At 39.9% G+C, this 20,751-nt stretch overlaps 1 protein-coding gene across 5 annotated transcripts in view; it reads left to right on the forward strand.

Moving 5' to 3' along the window:
• The window catches only part of LOC126424964 (zinc finger matrin-type protein CG9776-like), a 278,906-nt gene that overhangs the window by 210,668 nt on the left and 47,487 nt on the right, over window positions 1–20,751 (forward strand). For all 5 annotated transcript variants that reach the window (XM_050087838.1, XM_050087837.1, XM_050087839.1 and 2 more), the window contains 2 exons: window positions 9,866–10,164; window positions 19,777–20,046. In XM_050087838.1, coding sequence (XP_049943795.1) covers window positions 9,866–10,164; window positions 19,777–20,046 — 569 coding nt within the window. The remainder of the gene's footprint in view (window positions 1–9,865; window positions 10,165–19,776; window positions 20,047–20,751) is intronic.

Raw genomic sequence — 20,751 nt, forward strand, 5'->3', positions numbered from 1 at the left:
AAGGATCACAACACTTTTCCAGTGCACACCCGAAGTTACTTCTACATCTGACAATGACTCTCCATCCAAGATAATATACTGTGGCCATCCTAGCAAAGCGTCCTCAATCTAGTCACAAATTTCTCTTGATACCCCATATGATTGTACTCTTGACAATAGGCAAATGTGTGCTACTGACTCAAACGCTCTTTGGAAATCAAGAAACACCGCATGTACCTTGTTGCCTTGATCCAGAGCTTTCAGTATGTCATGTGAAAAAGTGCATGCAGGTTATCATTGAGTAGGTCGTTCTGTTCAAGATACCTCATTATGTTTGAGCTCAGAGTACATTCTAACATTCTACAAGAACTTGATGTCAAGGATATTAGATAGCAGTTTTGTTGATCACTTCAACAACCCTTCTTGTAGACAGGTGTGACCTGTGCATTTTTTCAAAAGCTGGGAACGGTTTTTTTTTGTTCGAGGAATCTGTGATAGATTATAGTTAGAAGAGGGGGCTAACGCAGCTGCAAATTCAGTATAGTTTCTGACAGGGATTCCAGTGGGACTTGGAGCTTTGTTCAATTTTAGCGATTTCAGTGGTAAGAGAATTAAATTGGGGCAACTTTCCAGAGTTTTCCTTTGTAAAGGAACATTTGAAAATTGAGTTGAGCATTTCAGCTTTTGCTTTGCTACTTTCAATTTCATTTCCTGTCTCATTCACTAGAGACTGGACACTAACTTTGGTGCTATCAACAGTCTTTACATACACCCAAAATTTCTTTGGGTTTGTAAAAGATCGTGTGACAGTATTCTGCTACAGTAGTCATTGAAGGCACCACAAATTGCTCTCTTGACAGCCAAATACATTTCATTCAGTGTGTCTCTATTTATAACCCTACTCATTGTTTTATACCTATTATGCAGTAATCGATGTTTCCTCAGAGGTGACTGTATACCGTAGAGGTTGCCTCCCATTATGAACTGTTCTACTGAGTATGTATTGTCGAGTGCACGGTCAACTATTCTTTTAAACTTGAACCAGAGTTCCACTGCATACTCCTGCCCTGTGCTGAAAGTTTCAAGTTCCTCATTGCGATATTACACAACTGATCTTTTATCTAATTTATGGAACATATATATCTTTCTGCTTGTTTAAGTTGTCTTTTGTACTTTGGTAATCATTGTTGCCACAACCACTTCTTGCTCCTTGATACCAGATTTGATGTGAGCATCCTGAAGGAGGTCTGGCTTGTTTGATGCCATTAGATCTAATATATTTCTATCATAAGTGGGGTTGCTAACTATCTGTTGTGGGTAGTTTTCAGAGAATGCATTTAGTAAAGTTTCACAGGATGTCTTGTCATGCCCACCACTAACAGAGTAATTTTCCCGTTTAACTGTTGGATGATTAAAGTTTCCGCCAATAATTACAGTATGGTTAGGGAACTAGTGTACAAGTGAACGTAGGTTTTCTCCAATATTACTGGTTACATCATGAGATGAGTTTGGTGTGCAATGGAAGGACCAATTATGCTCACTCCTGATACTGAGTTTTGCCCAATCAGTCTCCCATGCAGCTTCAGTTTCTATCTTGGTGCATTTGAGTTTCTTGTCAGCCTTGCCAGAAGTTCTTGAAATCAGGGAACATCAGGGAATTTCAAAGGTGTCAGGGAAATTTGGAAAAAAATTGTAAACGTCTTGTTCTTGTCTCAGTTCATGAAATGGTTTGTTTACTGAGATGTCGTGTATCATTGCCTGCTGTGCGCAGCTTCCCTACTCCCTCATTCTTACTGCTTCTGCCCTTGCCACCACTCCCCTCAGCTTACCATCAGTGAGCTTACCATCAGTGCCCTCACCACTTTTTGCCACTAGCCTTTAAATTTAGCATTTGAGAAATCTTTCACGCAGGAGGATCGTACAAACATACCGCCGTTTGAGTCTCGTACAGATTCCCTTATGGAGGACATAGTGATAGACATCCCTGGGGTCGTGAAGCAGCTGAATGGGTTGAAAATAAATAAATCGCCAGGTCCTGATGGGATTCCAGTTCAGTTTTACAGAGAGTACTCTACTGCATTGGCTCCTTACTTAGTTTGCATTTATCGCGAATCGCTTGCCCAACCTAAAGTCTCGAGCGACTGGAAAAAAGCGCAGGTGACGCCTGTATATAAGAAGGGTAGAAGGACGGATTCTCAAAATTACAGACCAATATCCTTAACATCAGTTGCAGGATTCTCGAACATATTCTCAGTTCAAATATAATGAATTTCGTTGAGACAGAGAAGTTGCTGTCCATGCATCAGCACGGCTTTAGAAAGCATCGCTCCTGCGAAACTCAACTCACCCTTTTTTCACATGATATCTTGCGAACCATCGATGAAGGTTATCAGACGGATGCCATATTCCTTGACTTCCGGAAAGCGTTTGACTCGGTGCCCCACTGCAGACTCCTAACTAAGGTACGAGCATATATGGGATTGGTTCCCAAGTATGTGAGTTTCTCGAAGATTTCTTAAGTAATAGAACCCAGTACGTTGTCCTCGATGGTGAGTGTTCATCGGAGGTGAGGGTATCATCTGGAGTACCCCAGGGAAGTGTGGTAGGTCCGCTGTTGTTTTCTATCTACTTAAATGATCTTTTGGATAGGGTGGATAGCAATGTGCGGCTGTTTGCTGATGGTGCTGTGGTGTATGGGAAGGTGTTGTCGTTGAGTGATTGTAGGAGGATACAAGATGACTTGGACAGGATTTGTGATTGGTGTAAAGAATGGCAGCTAACTCTAAATATAGGTAAATGTAAATTAATGCAGATGAATAGGAAAAAGAATGCTGTAATGTTTGAATACCCCATTAGTAGTGTAGTGCTTGACACAGTCTCGTCGATTAAATATTTGGACATAACATTGCAGAGTGATATGAAGTGGGACAAGCATGTAATGGCAGTTGTGCGGAAGGCGGATAGTCGTCTTCGGTTCATTGGTGGAATTATGGGAAGATGTGGTTCATCTGTAAAGGAGACCACTTATAAAACACTAATACGACCTATTCTTGAGTACTGCTTGAGTGTTTGGGATCCATATCAGGTTGGATTGAGGGAGGACATAGAAGCAATTCAGAGGCGGGCTGCTAGATTTGTTATTGGTAGGTTTGATCATCACGCGAGTGTTATGGAAATGCTTCAGGAACTCAGGTGGGAGTCTCTAGAGGAAAGGAGGCGTTCTTTTCGTGAATCGCTACTGAGGAAATTTAGAGAAGCAGCATTTGAGGCTGACTGCAGTACAATTTTACTGCTGCCAACTTACATTTCGCGGAAGGACTACAAAGATAAGATAAGGGAGATTAGGGCTCGTACAGAGGCATATAGGCAGTCATTTCTCCCTCATTCTGTTTGGGAGTGGAACAGGGAGAGAAGATGCTAGTTTTGGTACGAGTTACCCTCTGCCACGCACCGTATGGTGGATTGCGGAGTATGTATGTAGATGAGATGTAGCCTAGCACCTGCCGACAAAAGGCAGGGAGGCATGAGGAGTGATTTGTTTGGATCTGATTATCACAGACTGTAAACACAGTGGCTGGAGATCCAGACATGCGTGCATGAGTTGTGTCTGAGTGATTGTGCAAATGTGTGTGTGCTCTCATTTTCTGACTAAAGTTATGGCTGAAAATTTAGTTGTGAGAGTGTGATTGTCTTTCCTGCGTGCCTGTCTGTGGCTCAGCAATCATCTTTATGGTGAATTGCTACCTATCCTCATTATCATTGATTCTCAGAGTATTTGAACAAGTTACCTGTTGCACGGATTGATCACTGTGGTCTCATTTCATCAACATGGTGTCTGTTTCATTTGAATAGCTGGCCAAATGAGCAGACTTCCACAACAGCCCAAAACCACAGACCATTTCTGCGGGTATCTTTAATGGATCGGCCCTGCTGATCTGAAGACCATTGTTTGCCACTAACATGCAAGCCCTGCCGTTAAGATCTATTCTCACCGATCTACCTGCAGGTCAGGTCTGTTTGTGTATGGTGGCGTAATGCGGTGGATTTTCGTGGTTTATCCATGGGCCTAGGACTGTGGTGCTCCTCTGCAGGCCAGAGGCATGGGCAACGGATTTCAGGAATTGCGACTGTCTCACCTCAAGAAACTTGTACAGTGAGGCGTTTTATAGGCATTTTATTTATTCTAGTATATTTTGGCACCTTGAAAGTAGTTTATATTAGAAAGTGTGGACAGTAAGAAGAAGAAAATTGTGGCAGTCAATACCTGTAAAATAATAGACTTAACACAGTGGGTAATAACCGACAATAATGAACACAGTAGAACCTACATTTTATGGGCAGTCACCTATAGTATTGGTTTACACAACTCTTCCCCACTTTACACATTTCTTTCAAGAGGCCTACATTTTTCTGAGGTTATTTCTGAAATCAGTGAAGGTACTTTAAATCTGTCTTGCAACATCAAGGAAATTCATATGTTTGTCACCAAATGTGTTTTGTTTTATTGAAATAAAATACCAGTGGTTTTAATGAAACACGCATACCACTTGGCTCGCTTTCTCCATCTAAAAACAATTCATTACAAAAGATGTCGACGTTAGTACTTAATATTTTTGCTGCTCACATGGGGGAGAAATACAGAAGTCCTTACATTTTTTGTCAACTTACGTCTTTACTTACCCTTGAGATCCCAAAATTTGTCAGAAAAAATTATAAAACTTGCCAGGGAATCAGGGACATATCAGGGAATTTCATTAGGGGAAACTTTTGGCAACTCTGCTTGTCTACTGTGACAAATGCACTCCCATTTGCCTCTCCTTTTGATATACACTTAAATTTTGCCCAAAAATCTCACTGCTATCAATTTCAGGTGTCAACCAGCTTTTGTACCTAGTATTATATGAACTTCACTTCTTTTGATCTTACACTGATACTTCTGGGTTTCCTACAGCTATCATTATCTGAATTGGACGGACAGTCGCCTGGTCTAAAAAAAAAACTTTTGTGTTCACCCTACACACAATTAGCTATCTGAGTAGCAGCCTCTGATGTGTAGTGCAGACCTGTCCTGTTAAGGGGAACTCTTCTTTATAGAGCAGGGGCTTGAGGAAAACTTTCTTACTATATGAAATTGCTGTATTTACTTTTCAGAAGCTGCTGCGCACTTCATCAGTAGTGTATTGCAGTTGGTGGGCCAGACTTAAGAAGTGGACTACATGCAGCTAGATTATTTGTAGGGCATTCGCCCGTTGGCACATATGCTGTAGCAGCTGAATACCCAGCAAGAATTTTCTTCTTCTTGAATTCCCTCCGGCCACAGCACTTTAAGACTGTCATTCACAAAATAAGCTACTGTTGAATGTTTTTGTTGTTCCAACACTTGGCAGGAAGTCAGTAATGGTTTCCAGGGTTCTCCTCCATCAAGTTTGCAGACAGATGGATTGCTAATGAAGTCCATTATTTCCTCAATGGCAATCCATATGTGGTGGTAACTTACAGAGTGCCGCACACTTTTCAGATCCTGTGATGACAGGATGTGTTGCTTGCAGCACGTCTGCAGAAATACCCAGTATTTGGGCACTTGAGTCATGCTTAGGTAGCCCATTTGTTAGAGCACTTAACATGCGAAAGGAAAAGATTTGGAATTTGAGACTCAGTCAGGCCTATAGTTTTAATCTTCTAGGAAGTTTCAGACTTAATGTTACTTGCTCACCCATTGTTAATATTTCATTACTGACAACATTTGGTGTTAGTTGTATTTGGTTTTGTGATGGCACTAGTTGTTTACAGTGTGTGTTATTTTTCTGCATACAACATCTTTGTCTCGTAGTTTTAGCCCCTTATCTTTTCCTATTTGTGTATTCACGCTTCTTAATAGTGATGTTGCTATTGGTTGACTACATCATGTGCCCTATGCTCTGAAGATCTGCTGTCATCAGATGGCGAGATCACGTGACATCAGCTATGACTGGCTTACAAGAGCATCGCATTGCAATTTCAGTAACGTGCTGTGATTGGTGGAACTCGAATATATACTCTCATAATACGAAAATAGGTGCCGTAGATGTTGCTGCACCTCGAAGCTCGTTCCAAAACAAACGTGTTATTAAAAAAGTTTCCTACTTTTTGAAAATTCACTATTCATATCAGGAAACACATTTTCACAAATTTCTCATGTATCATCTTAAAAATATGTCTGCAACTGAACAGGTCATCTTTGTGTTGAGTAGCAATCTGTCCTCCTAATATTGTTGATATTCCAACTTGGAGTTCCCATTGTTTCGTTAAAACAAATATGTACTTAGCAGAAGAGTTGCAGACAGGAGACTCTCCCATCCCCACCCCAAAAAACAACTGATACAAAGCAAAACAAATGTCCACTGATAGGCAGTTGTTAACTGAAGGAGGCCTAATAGCCAGAACGGCACTTCATGAAGCATTTAACTACTACAGTAAAAACATGTTATCACGTTACATATCCGAAAACCTTAAGATTTTTTTTCCTTTTTCAGAAATAGCAATTTATTTCCATTGGGAACTGTCTATAGTGTTAACTATTTCTATTACCTGAATACATATTGAATTGGAATTGTGTAATTTTATATGTGACAAAATAAATGATAACACTTATAGAAATGAAAATTATTAAAAATTTGTTAGTAATGTAAGAATATATTTGGGAAGATGTAACACATAAGAATGAGGTTCTTTCTTTGCACATCCTCTCCTTCCTTATATTCATTGTGTCCAACAAGAATATTACACGATAACATAAATCCCCATAAGTAATCAGCAGTAAATGTCAAGGCTAATAAAGCAATAAGATCATTGATTATTTTATATTGTTCACAAGAGTATATGATTTTGTTATTGTTTTCATTCTCCAGACTGGTACATAAAATAATGATTTAATCCTGTGGAGTAATAATTTGTGTCGTGCTAGGACAACTTCTTGAGGTACAGTAATGATCTATTTTGTCTTACTCTGTGTAATGAAAGTGAGCAAGCAAAGATGCAAGCAGTGGCAGAGATTTATATTATTGCCCCCCCCCCCCCCCCCACACACACACACACACACACACACACACACACACACACACACTCAAATGCTCACGCACATGCGTGCATTTGGTTTGTAAACCAAGTAAGAAAGCTAAAACTTAGTAAGATACAGAACCTGTTAAACATTTGCTGCCAAGCAAAATCTATGTCTGTGAATAGGTAGTTCTTAATTGGAATATGCCTAATAGCTGGAAGAGAGCTTTATCAAGCATTGAACAACTACACTCTTTTTCTTAGTGTGTCAATTACAGCCTTTTGGATGACATTTGGATGAAATGTAGCACCTCACCATGGTGAACTGCTGTTGGGCTTCCTGTCTCATGTTACAGTGCCTGAGCAGATGATGTAAATGGGGCAGTGAAGAAAACAATTCATTGTCTGCTCGGCACCACACGCAGAGGACACACACCACAGAATCTTCAATTTAACAGGACAGTTTTACTTTGGTCAGTTCCTACACAGAGACAAAGGGGCAACTTCTCTTTTAATGGTATCCAATCACATTTAGCTCTGTGTTGCCAGCATTGAAGTCTCTCTCCTGCCTTTGACTTCACCAGGGGAATGGTACTCGAGATAAAGCTTTTCCTGCTGTGGAGACGCTGAGCGTCAGGTTTGTGCCTGTGAAGTGGATGTATGCCATCAGTGTTATCTTAGCTCTTTACAGATATTGCTATTACTACCTAAACAATATCAGGGGGGTGCTATTGTGGCCATAACTCCAACTTTCTCAGTTGGAGTCGATTTCGAGCTTCCTGCCACGTGATGGCAAGTTTGGCAAAGAACGATGTCGAACTGTTCTGAATGGTGAGATGACTACCACACGGGGAAGCATATTCTCCTTCTAACAAGGGAACCTCCCCATCGCACCCCCCTCAGATTTAGTTATAAGTTGGCACAGTGGACAGACCTTGAAAATCTGAACACAGGTCAATCGAGAAAACAGGAAGAAGTTGTGTGGAACTATGAAAAAATAAGCAAAATATACAAACTGAGTAGTCAATGGGCAACATAAGCAACATCAAGGAGAAGATGAGCTCAGGAGCGCCGTGGTCATGTGGTTAGCGTGAGCAGCTGCGGAACGACAGATCCTTGGTTCAAGGCTTCCCTCGAGTAGAAATTTTAATTTTTTGTTTTCAGTTTATGTCACAAAGTCTTATGTTTTCATCCCTTTTTTTGGGAGTGATTATCACATCCACAAGTAAGCCTAAATCGGGAAAGGTAGAAGAATCTTTTTACCCATTCGCCAAGTGTACAAGTTAGGTGGGTCGACAACATATTCCTGTCATGTGACGCACATGGCGTCACCAGTGTCGTATAGAATATATCAGACGTGTTTTCTTGTGGAGGAATCGGTTGACTTATGACCTTGCGATCAAATGTTTTCGGTTCCCATTGAAGAGGCACGTCCTTTCGTCGACTAATCGCACGGTTTTGCGGTGCGGTCGCAAAACACAGACACTAAACTTATTACAGTGAACAGAGACGTCAATGAACGAACGGACAGATCATAATTTTTCGAAAATAAAGAAAGTAAACTTATAACTTGAGGGAAGACTTGAACCAAGGACCTCTCGTTCCGCAGCTGCTCACGCTAACCACGAGACCACAGCGCACATATGCTCATATTATCCTTGATGTTGCCTATCTCACGCATGGACTACTCAGTTTGTATATTTTGCTTATTTTTTCATAGTTCCACACAACTTCTTCCTGTTTTCTCGATTGATCTGTGTTCCGTTTTTCAAGGCCTATCCACTGTGCCAACTTATAACTAAATCTGAGGGGGGTGCGATGGGGAGGTTCCCTTGTAAGTAACGTGAGGCTAGAGCCAACACCTGACACAAGTGTCAGCTTGCTAACTGATTTGTACTTCTGTGTTTTCTTAAAAAATTGCTTCATGTTGTGACCTTCAGTCTGTCGCTGTCAGAACCCAGTCACAAATAACCCCAAAGCATTTAGGGGAAGAGCTGTGACTGACAAGGAGAGTTATCAGCTGTGGAATAAACTTTTTGAAACCGTTTATACTGTACAAAATATCTGATCAGGTGAACATGCACAACAGAGGAAAATATTTATAGAATAAAAATCTACTTCAGTTACCAGTAATTTTCTTAATTTATTCCATGACCAGTTTCGAAGCTTAAAGCTTTATATTCCAGTGCCACCAAATAATTGTGGGGAAGATAAGCATGTAACAGTTGGGCCAGTCAGTCATGGAGGACCACACCCATGTCCAACAAACACATGGGAGCTTAGGACCAGCAGCCACAGCGGACATCATGACACGGAATCACTTGTGTGTCATACTGCCCCAGTGGGCATTGTGGCTGCTGGTCCTACACTCCCATGTGTTCCTTTGATGTGGGTGTGGTCCTCCACCGTTGAGTGGCCCAACCGCCACACATTTGTCTTCCCATAATTATTTGGTGGCACTGGAAGATGAAGCTTTAAGCTTCGAAGCTGGTCATGGAATAAATTAAGAAAATTCCTGGTACCTGAAGCATATTTGTGTTCTGTAGACCTACGTACTGTGCTGTAGGTTGAGGTCTCAGGTATCACATCCTGTAATCATTCTCCCCGGTGGGCTCTTGATGTGAATAATTTGGCAGTGGAAGGGGGGGGGGGGGGGGGGGGAGTGTGGTGTGGTGCTCTAAAGCTTTAGAAAAGGATGTTACACTGACCGGTTGTATAGTGTAATGGCTGAGGTACAGTCCTCAAGTGCTAATCTTTATCAAAATGACTTTTAGTTAGCACCAATTCCAGTGTGTTTCAACAGACCTGTGCCAATAACTAGACATTCTGCCCGCATATCTGTCTGTTCCAGGAATGGAATAGCGTGAAAGACACTGCAGTGAGCGAAGGGGACAAGCAGCTGCTGAGCCACCTGAAGGAGCGCATCAAGCAGCGTCAGGAGGAAGAGGACAAGATGGTCGCCAGTGCGGCCGCTGCTGCTGCCGCTGCTATCGCAGCAGCAGTGAACGCTGAAAAGGTGAAGGAGAAGGAGGATAGGGAACAACGTGAGAAGGAGAAGGAAAGAGGCAGAGAGAGGGAAAAGGACAAAATCAGAGAACGTGAAAAAGAGAGAGAAGTTGCGAGCCGGAGGGAGGAACGTGGTCGTAATGTGTAAGTTACTAGAATTTTTCTCAAATGAAGTGTCGATAATTTCCTCGTTTGCAGATAGTCATATAGTTTTTATTATTGGCACAAAAAAATTTAACTCTGGTCATGTAACCTCGTGGCTCTTTTAGTCTGTCTTTGTATAATCACCCTTAAAGGTGAGATGTTATTCCCAGGGATGGATGACTTCGTGGAAAACTTGGCTGTAGAATATTGATCACAGTGTGACATACTTCTGTAAACTATTTTATATTCAGACAGTGCAGCAGCAGCAGCAGCTAATTTACTGACAGATTTGTACTCTACTTTATGTGACAGGAAAATGAATGTGGTAGACCCTTTATGGTTGTGTGACATGTCTGACTTGCTCAGTTAATTTTAGGGACAAGTTTTTAATGTGTTATCGAGGCAGCTGCCTCACCCATGATTTTGTAAGTGATCAGCCAGTCACATTTCCCTGTGTAGTTATTTTAGTTTTCCTCTTTTAACTATCAATTTCAGAACATTTATTAACTGAATTTTCCATCAGTACTTGGCAGAACTTGATGATAATGTTTGTAATAATAATATGTTTTCCTTTATAATATTATTTTATAGTATCTTAACCTTTTAAGTGTCACTGGAGAATACATATACCACTAGTCATATTGCTGTTTATTGTTTTATTTACTACTGGCAATCCATGTTAATAGTATTCATTTGTTCAGAATAGTTTCTCTGACAAGTATCATTTCATGTTTCTAAATTGGTAGGATTGAGATATCAGCAAACAAGTGAGTAATGCATACCTGCCAACTCTGCTAATTTAGGCCAGAGAATCCAAGTGTTTCGCTACTCACCCGTCTCCTGATCGTTCCATTATTTTTCCCAATTTTTTAATTGATTATCATCAAATCTCAGAATTTGTTTTGAAAACCGGCCACTTCAGGTTGTTTGGTTGATAGTCGGAAGTCCTTTACTCATTAATTTTTTACTCAGTATGAATATTCAAGTTTATTGAAATCAGGAAGTCCATGCGATCTATGTCTCAGTTTTTATTTTTCCTCTCTCCAGTTCATTTTCTAGAATGTATGCTCATATTGCACAGTATAGTGCTCTGTTTGGACTTGTGTTTGTGTGTTGTCATTGTGCTTAAGTGAAGTTGCTTATTATTCAGTGTTTTTATAATCGGCAGACTGGATTGTTACCAATGTTATTTTGTAACCTGAATCCCTGAACGGCTTTAATGTTGTGTAAGTGGCTGCTTCAAATGTATCACATTGTCATAGTCATAGTATTTTCATTCATTGTTTTGTTTTTCATTACAGTAAGAAAATATGTCTGTTTTCTTGAAGCAATATTCAGAAAATTTCCATGCTTTTTTTTAGTCCATTTAATTCTCATTGCCATATTAACATTTGTATATTACATATCGGAAAAAGTTATTTTTCAAGGCACATAGAAATGAAAAAGCACCGAGAAAAAGTTAAATGGGTGAACTACAATAAAAAATACAAAAAAACTAGAAATGTATGTTAAAAGTGTCAGGGTGATAAATGATATTTGAAGGCACTCATATTTGAAAACAAAACAAAACAATCTAGTATCGATTATGTGGGCTACGCTGCAAATAAAGGGTATGAAATCAATGTGTTGGGTAGTTCTAGTGTTTCCATTTGTGTTATAACTGTTGCATAGCTTTGTGATATCCTAGGACAAGACTCACATCAGTTGTCTCCAAGTTGTACTGAAAAATCAACTGTTTTTTATATATACATCCTTATTTTTTGAAACTGAACCTTCTGATTTTTAGTTTTTGGAGGTTGGCAGGTATGGTAATAGCACAAATATTTACTGGTCCTTTTTGAGTCACCCATCTTCAGAGCTGGTTTTGTGTTGAGTTAATGCCTGTCACCTGCACATCACTCTCCTGACAGTTTTTGACGTAAACGATGGCACGTGAAATTCACTACAACATTTCCTGCATTATTTATGTATAAAATCAATACAGGAGTCATATGTATGCATTTTCAGGATGGATCATCTAAAACTTACACCACAAATATAGGAGAAATGGAAAGTGCTGTTGATATGCAGTTTTCAGAGAATGGATTGGTAGCCATGGGCTTGTATTGAGGAGGAGGAGATTATTGTTTAAGGCCCCATCGAGAACGGGGTCATTAGAAACAGGCAAAATTTGGATTAGGGAAAGATGGGGAAGGAAATCGGCCTTGTCCTATCAAAGGAACCATCCCTGCATTTGCCTTAAGCAATTTTGGGGATCACAAAAAACCTTAATCAGGATGGCCGGACATGGATTTGGACTGTTGTCTTAAACAACAAGAGTCCAGTGTACTAACCACTATTCTACCTCGTTCGATGGGGGCTCATATTGTTGGCCAGTAAGCAGATTTTTGTGCGAACATATACTTTTTTGAAAGGAACAATGCCTATTGACATTAACAAACTAAAAGTCATGAGAATGTCAGTGGTGTTTGTTGCAGGATTCTGGTGTGAGTCATTTATGAGGTATCACATTTTGAAAAGTTTCCACACCGTCACTTATTTGTGCCATTCAACCTGCATAGTTGCTAGGGACGATGTTGTTATGTTTGCTTATAATGTGCTTGTGTGTGACACCCTTAAGTTCCTTGTGACTTGCTAGCCAGTCTGTGTGTGGCAGTCCAAGTCATGAGTGGATAATGTAGAAAAAGCCAACATTCTCATGGTGTATGTACAGGGGTGTATGTGACAAGCTATCCCAATAGAAGTCAACCATCTTGACAATTATTTATCGACCTCTTCAACCAGTTACTTGAAAGTGCCACTGTAACACCTTGTCAAAATAACAGAAGGAAACAAGTGATGACTCAAGAGGAAGAAATTGTTGTTCATGCTGCTGTTGCAGTTGATCTGTACTTTAGGTACTGCACAATCGCTCAAGGAAGTGGCACAAGTCAGGCAAGTGTCCTATGCATTCTCCATTGACATAGGTTCCATCCCTATCACATTTCTCTCCATCAAGAGCTGCACAGAAACAAATATGAGAATTGTGTTAACTTCTGCGCATGGGCATTAAGACAGGATACTCCAAATCTATCACGTATCTTGTTTAGTGATGAAGCAGCATTTACCAATCATGGCCAGGTAAACCACTAAAACATGCATTACTGGTCTGTTGAAAATTCCTGTTGGATTTGTCAGGTGGAATATTGTCGTCCATTAAATGTTCACGTGTGGTGTGGAATAGTGAGCTATCAGCTCCGAGGCCCATTTTTCATACCTGGTACACTGAACACGTGCAAGTATCATAGCCTCCTAACAGACCGTCTTCCACAGATGCTAGAAGACATACCTCTGCAGCCTAGGAGGAATCTGTGGTGTCAGCATTATGGCTGCTTGGACATTTCCCCTGAAATGCTAGTTGTTCCATACCAGACTGGAAGTGTGTATTACTGCTAACGGTGGTCATTTTGAACACAACTTGTAATCCTTAATTTTCTTGTTACTTGTCAGAATTCATATAACATGTGTATGCACTTATATTGTTCTGTAGTGTCTGCTACCACAGTTGTTGTACAAGTGTTGGTGTGGGAATTTTCCAAAATATGATATCTCATAAAAGATTCACACCAGAATCCTGCAGCAAACACTACTGACATTCTAATGTACAATACATTTACTTTTTTAATGTCAATAGGCATTGTTCCATTTCAAAAAGTGTGTGTTTGCACAAAAAAATACACTTCCTAAGTATTATTACAATCTGTTTATTGGCTAAAAATACAAGCAACCATCTACCAATCCATCCTGTGAAAACTGCACATCAGTAGCACTTTCCATTTCCACGATGACTGCAGTGCAAGTTGCACGTGCTTCGCCCTGTGTACATCTAGTTTTCTTCCTCACCATATATAGAACTAAATATATTGTGTTGAATTCAGTTCCTAGTTACATCCAATTTTATTGATTATATGCTGTGAAATGCTGCTTCTGATGAAGAATGAACATTGCAGATAATATTATTACATGAATTCTCTCATAAATATTAGCTGCTGAGATAATATAAATCATTTCTGTTAACAGTGCACATGAAGGGTGGTTACTGATTATATGTAACATGACAAAACAGTGTATGTACACACTTGAATATAATAGACACACTAGTTACTAATTTTTTGTTCATCTTTATAGTTTAAGGGATCATATTGGCATTTACGAATGTTTCTTTCGCTCTGTAAGAATGACTTTGTGGAGATGGCATAGGTCTGTGGCAAATGAAGTCATGTAATGAACAACTGGAAAGAGCTTATGGTAGACGATGTAGAAGATTCAGAATTTGGAGGAGGCTTAGATGCAGATGATGTAACTGCTGTTCTACCATTTCAAACACTAGTACAGTAAGTCACAGTGTCACGTGGAGCTGTGGATGAAACTTCCAGAACAGATTTAGCAGGTAGCGTAGACAGTTTGCTAGTATTGAAGCAGCATTTTATGAAAGTTGTTGGAAGCCTCCTGCAGAAATACTGAGCTGTGCTGCCTCTATAACAGTGCATAATTGCGAAAGTGTTGCCGGCGCAGGATTTTGTGCATGAACAGACCTCTTGATTATGTCCCATAAATGTTTGATGAGAGACCAAATCATTGGCTTGAATTGTCTGGAATGTTGTTCAAACCAGTGGCAAACAAATGTGGTGTGCTGACATGGCACAGTATCATCCATAAAATTGTATTGTTGTTTGGGAATGTGAAGCCCATGAATGGCTGCAAATGGTCCCAAGTAGCCAAACATAATCATTTCCAGGCAATTATCAGTTCAGTTAAACCAGAGGACCCAGTCCATTCTATGTAAACACAGCCCACACCATAATGGAACCACCAACAGCTTGCTCAGTGCCACGTTTACAAGCTAAGTCCACGGCTTTGTGGGATATGCGCCACTCTCAAAACCTACCGTCAGCTCTTACCAACTGAAATTGAGACTCAACTGACAAGGCCACGGTTTTCCAATAGTCTAGGGTCCAACTGATACGTTCACGAGCCCAGGAGAGGCACTGCAGGTGATGTGCCATTAGCAAAGGCCCTCGCGTCAGTTGTCTGCCACCACAGCCCATTAACACTAAATTTTGCTGCACTGTCCTAACAGATACATTCGTTGTACATCCCACATTGATTTTTGTGGTTATTTCATGCATCGATGCTTGTCTGTTAGTACTAACAATTCAATGTGATTGCATCTGCTCTCGGTCGTTAAGTGAAGGCCGTCAGTCACTACATTGCCCGTGGTGCGAGGTAATGACTGAAGTTTGGTATTCTCGACACACTGTTGACATTGTGGATCTCGAAATATTGAATTCTGTAATAATATCTGAAATAGAATGTCCCATTTGTCCAGCTCCAACTACCGTTTCATGTTCAGATCTGTCAGTTCTTGTCTTGCTGTCACAATAACATTGGAAAACTTTTCACATGAATCATGCTAAAATATCCCATGTTTTTTGTCACATCAGCATGTACGCTTGGTCTATAGCGGTTGTGAACCCCTTTCCTCTGGGATATGACTTCCTCCTGAGGACATCTGTTTGCTAACAGAAGTTGACATTGATAATTTCCTGCAAATTCTTTTTAGACTTACCATTGAGAGTACCATGTCTGATTTTGTGCTCCCGGTTCATTGGTATGAATATTTACCACCCCATAACTCGCGGTGGACTTATGAATACATAATAAATTGAGCAGTTTTACTGATTTCTATTTCCATAGAGTACACACTGACATGCATTTTGACTGCTCTGCTGACTAGGCAATTTTTACACTAAAGGCTGTGAGATACTGCAATTTTGCAGGTGACCGTGAGTGAGGTTAGGAGATATGACATGTAATTCAGCAGGACTTCCAACTCCTCATTCTACAACTTTTTTAGCAGTTTTAACCGCATTTGTTCCCATTAATTTTGTTAAGGGTGCTGCTAACCTTGCTGTTGAGTGGACATTAAACAAGAATAATTTGTGTTTGCTCAAGGCATACCTGTATTTCCATAGTTATAATGAAGTGTAGTTTGTTTTTGTGCACAGAGACGAAGCAGCTGTGTATGGGGAATGCAAGCGAGAGGGTGGGTGCACTTCCCTTCTGATACCCACATTCAAAATATTAGAGCATTTATCACACCTTCAATATGTATGTAAGCCACACCGTTGCACAGTGACTGTTATCGTCACTACCACGTACATTACTGATCTCCTGAACAATAGTGCTATTGGCTTTCAGCAGTTTTTATGGGATTACAATAATTGATGAAGGAACCTTCTTAAGTTGCTTAGGAAGTTCTATTTATTCACTGATGACTAGTTTCCAACAGCTTGTCCATTATCAGATCATCTATGTACGCCAGTTTTGCATTATGACTAGGCATGTATTACAGGTCACAAAACATGTCAATGTGGCATTATACAGTGTAGCGCCAAATAGCTTTTAAAGATAACAGAGGAAACTTCGTAGCATTTGCATGTGTGTTTCCTGCTAGCAGCGCCATCTGTGTGTTCGAGTTGGATACTTCACTTGTGATGTCTGTGATTCCTTATTTTATTTGCTCACATACCAGAATTACTTCGCAAGGTTTGCATTTCTTATGCTGTTAGTATGTTATGTTAGCTAATAATTTGTTTAAAGTGTTGGGTTAAAGAAAATGAAAACAAATGATTCTGTACAGTTTATGTGGGTAGAATACAAACACAAAATAACACCGTCATGACATAACAACACGACATAACTTCTATGCATATGCATGTATGCACTTAGCATTTTGGCCTATTTATTAGTTACTTTCTGTAGTTCTTTTTGATTTGTGATACTGAGGAATCATTGTCTTATTTACAAATGCTTTGATAGAACTTCACAGTACTTCTTTGCCAACAACAAATATTAACTATTATACAGTCCTTCTAACTTGGCACATTCATTCATGACTAAGCAAATCATCTTACTTCTTACCCCATAAGTGCTTTCAATAACACTCGTATCAAAATTATGTCTAAAAATTTCTGACTTTTATATGACAAACTCTGCGCATAAATGTTGGGGGGAAAAGCACTTTGTTCTGGTCGTACCTCATCATCTGTAAATGGAAGTTTTACATTTTTCATGTTCCGATCCACTACTTGCCCAGCCCATAACATAATTCCTAGCACTTGTTTCAATAGGCCTACCTTCATTGATACTGATATCAGCATACACAGATAAATAAGCATTGTCTTCAGCAGACATTTCACCCCCAGATCCAATGAAATGTAGTTTTTTTCAGTTCATTTAATTTTACTAGAATGCTGCTGCGTCTGTTCCACAATTTACTGTCTTGAGAGGGAGTTACTGTTTGCTGTTACTGTAACCCTATATGGCACACACACTCCCTCTTCCAACCATTTTGCAGTTTTACAAAGTAAGCCAAAGTATCAAATAAGTCTTCTGAGGGTCACAATGTAAATCAGCTGTTCACATCCAGTTTTAGTTTCCAATTCAAGCCGCTAGGATGTGCCAGGGATTGCTGTCGCACGTTTTAGGGAATTGTTTCCACCATCATGTTTATAAGCTATTTACTAGCGCCAACACATGCATTGCTATATGTCAAAATGTACCTATTTATGTACAGTCGTGCATGTGTTTGTACTACATTGAATACTGCCACGTTGACGTACTTTGTGACCTGTAATGCTTGTCTTGTAATACGAAATGAATGTACACGGATGATTTGGTCATGAACAATCTGTCCAGAACTGGTCATCAGTGAATAAATAAAACTTCCCACACAGCTTAAGACTGTTGCTTTAACAGTTACTGTGAAAATGAATTAGTCTGTCATTGTGTCAATAGCTATTACCTTTGAATTCAGGGTGCATGTAAATCAGTTATAACTTTTAATTATGAAAAAGGTAGATAAAGTACAGAAATGGTTGATACAGCACTGAATGCAATATGTCTTTTAGTTTTACTTACAAAACGTAGCCACATTGAATATTTGTAACATGACAAATGTCTCTTCTGTAATCAGTTTCCCATCAAATACTAAGAAGCAAGCCTGATGATGTTAGCAACTTGGGTTACCCATTGTTGCAACTCCGTAAGCGGAGGACAAACACTGTGTCTTTAATGCAACCCCATGCACAGAAGCCCACTGGGGTCAAACTGGTGTTCGTGTTGGCCAGTATATTGTTCCACCACACTCATTCCAAGTCAGCACATACCTACACAGTTACGTGACAGTGTCACAAGGACAATGTGGTGGCACACTGTCTTGCTGGAAAATCAATTCTGTGCCCATATCCTGTTGTAATTGAAGCATTAGATAATGCTCAAGCATGTCCAGCATGATAAGCCAGTTACAGTTGAGTCGGCAAAGAAAAAGAGACTGTAAAACTTGTTACAGTTTACAGCACAAAAAACATTTATTGTATGTGAGTCCCATACATGTTCGATTATGTGACACAGTTTCTGCTCACCCCCTATGCGAACAGTATGCTGTATTTATTTCTGAATTGTTTGTGAACTGTAGTAGTGGATGTGCATTCATGAAACCATAAACAATACTGTGCACACTTTGCACTATTGTACAACTCCATGATGACTGTTGGATTACCTCATTTGTGTATGCCACCTAGTGGGAACATCACGAACTAACAGTATTACGTGAGAATAAAACTTGAAGATACACTGCATATAGTGCTGTATCAAACCTTTCAATAAGTTACTTACCCTTTTCTCAATTAAAGATTACTTTTGTATAACTAATTTATAAACCCACCCATATATGAATGTAGCTGTAAAAAGAAACCTACTCGATATTGTAATATAAAACCATTCCTTTACACGTAAAGTACACCATCCAACCTGAACATTTTGCTTTTGTAAATATTGTTTTACTGTCATGCTGATTATTGCGAGAAACCGTAAGTCCCATTGAAGTATATAACAGAACTTCCATTATTAATGTACTTTTTTTCTCCATCTTTATCATAAATCTTTGCTTCCTTTTGTGGAACCCAGTTGCTTATTCAGTTATTTTTTTAAAACATCATTTTCACTGCTGGGTGCTCACTGTTCATATTGTGGGAATAACATCATCTCTGAGTCGCACATCTCTAAGAACTGTCAACTTCCGTCGCAGCTGCTTCACGGAATGTTCTGGATTTGTAAACTGTGCAGCTACCTTGTCAACTCTGTGGCCCACCACCGTTGTCTTTCAACGTGTATGTATGTAATTGTCAGTAACACATAATGTAACAATTTTCAAATGAACAGGACACTTAACATCAGCCTTATTCTTTATAAACTTTTAGTTGCAATTCTTTCGATATTATCTGAACAGAGTCAGACGAAAAATGTGAATGCAGAGACAGCCACCACATGTGTGAGCCAGCTTCTTCGCTCACCACGCAGAACGTCATAGATCGTGCCACATCTCACCAAACACACACGTCCCAAAAAGGCTGATTTTTCCTGCTCTGTTCTGCATACCAAATTGATAAAAACACTGGTTAAATACTGTCAGTTTAACAGTTCCATGAAAATTTTAAATCATTCTGTTAAAAAAAAAATGGAAAATTTCAAAAGAGTTTTTATTTTAACATGCTTTTTCATTTGTTTCAGGCATGAAAGGGAAAGGCGCCGCAAACGGGGACGTAGCCGCAGCGATTCACCGCCCCCGACACGCCGCGGGGAGAGGGAGCGTGAGAGGGACCGTGACAGAGACAGGGAAAAGGAAAGAGAGAGGGAAAGAGAAAGAGAAAGAGAGGAAAGGGAGAAAGAACGAGAGAAGGATAGAATGAGGGAGAAGGAACGGGAGAGGTCCAGGAGCGGCAAGCGATTGTCGCCTGCCAGGAAACACCCCTCTGGGAGGATAGACCGCGAGGACGAAAGGTATGCGGCTCTCAGCTCTTTTGCACCTTTCCCAGAGCCTGTTTCATCATTTCATTCAGTTCTATGTCTGTTCTATAGCTGTTATGCCTGTTACTATTGTGAAATTTCGTTATTTGTGACAGATTCCATTTGCAGGCGAAGTTGCAACTTGTCTGGAAAATTGGGAATTTGCGGGGATATTGCAGGGGTATTGAATTTATTGGGATATTCAGGAAAGATGTAGTGTATTCTAGGATGAATTAAAGTGCTCCTTGTCACACAGAGATGTTCCAAGACATTTTATTACAAATCACTCTGTGGTTGTGCTTCAGAAATAATCAATTATAGAGTTACTTATCGAAAAGTAAAGAGGTTCATTAAATTGTAACATTTTGATTACCTGTGGAAAACTTCTTGTTGACATAGGGAATCTTCATTATCATCCCAGATTTGTCAGGATCCAAGCCCATTTCCCATTATGTGAGAGTGAGTGTATCAAAGTGCAGCTTACACCTGAGAATTTATCAGTTATAGCTGGGGCGGCATAAGAAGATCCCTGACAGAGACAGTGGGCTGAGAGAAGCATCTTTGTGCGCCTACTTCAAAGAATCCCAGTATAAGGACAAGTGTGCGATTATAGTCAGATTATGTGATAGCTTTGAAAAGAACAGGGACGATGGCTGTCCTTTGATACCAGTCAGTAATGTAACTTAACAGAGTGGGAGA

Source organism: Schistocerca serialis, chromosome 10 (assembly GCF_023864345.2).
Source record: "Schistocerca serialis cubense isolate TAMUIC-IGC-003099 chromosome 10, iqSchSeri2.2, whole genome shotgun sequence".
In the NCBI taxonomy this organism is placed as follows: Eukaryota; Metazoa; Arthropoda; class Insecta; order Orthoptera; family Acrididae; genus Schistocerca; species Schistocerca serialis.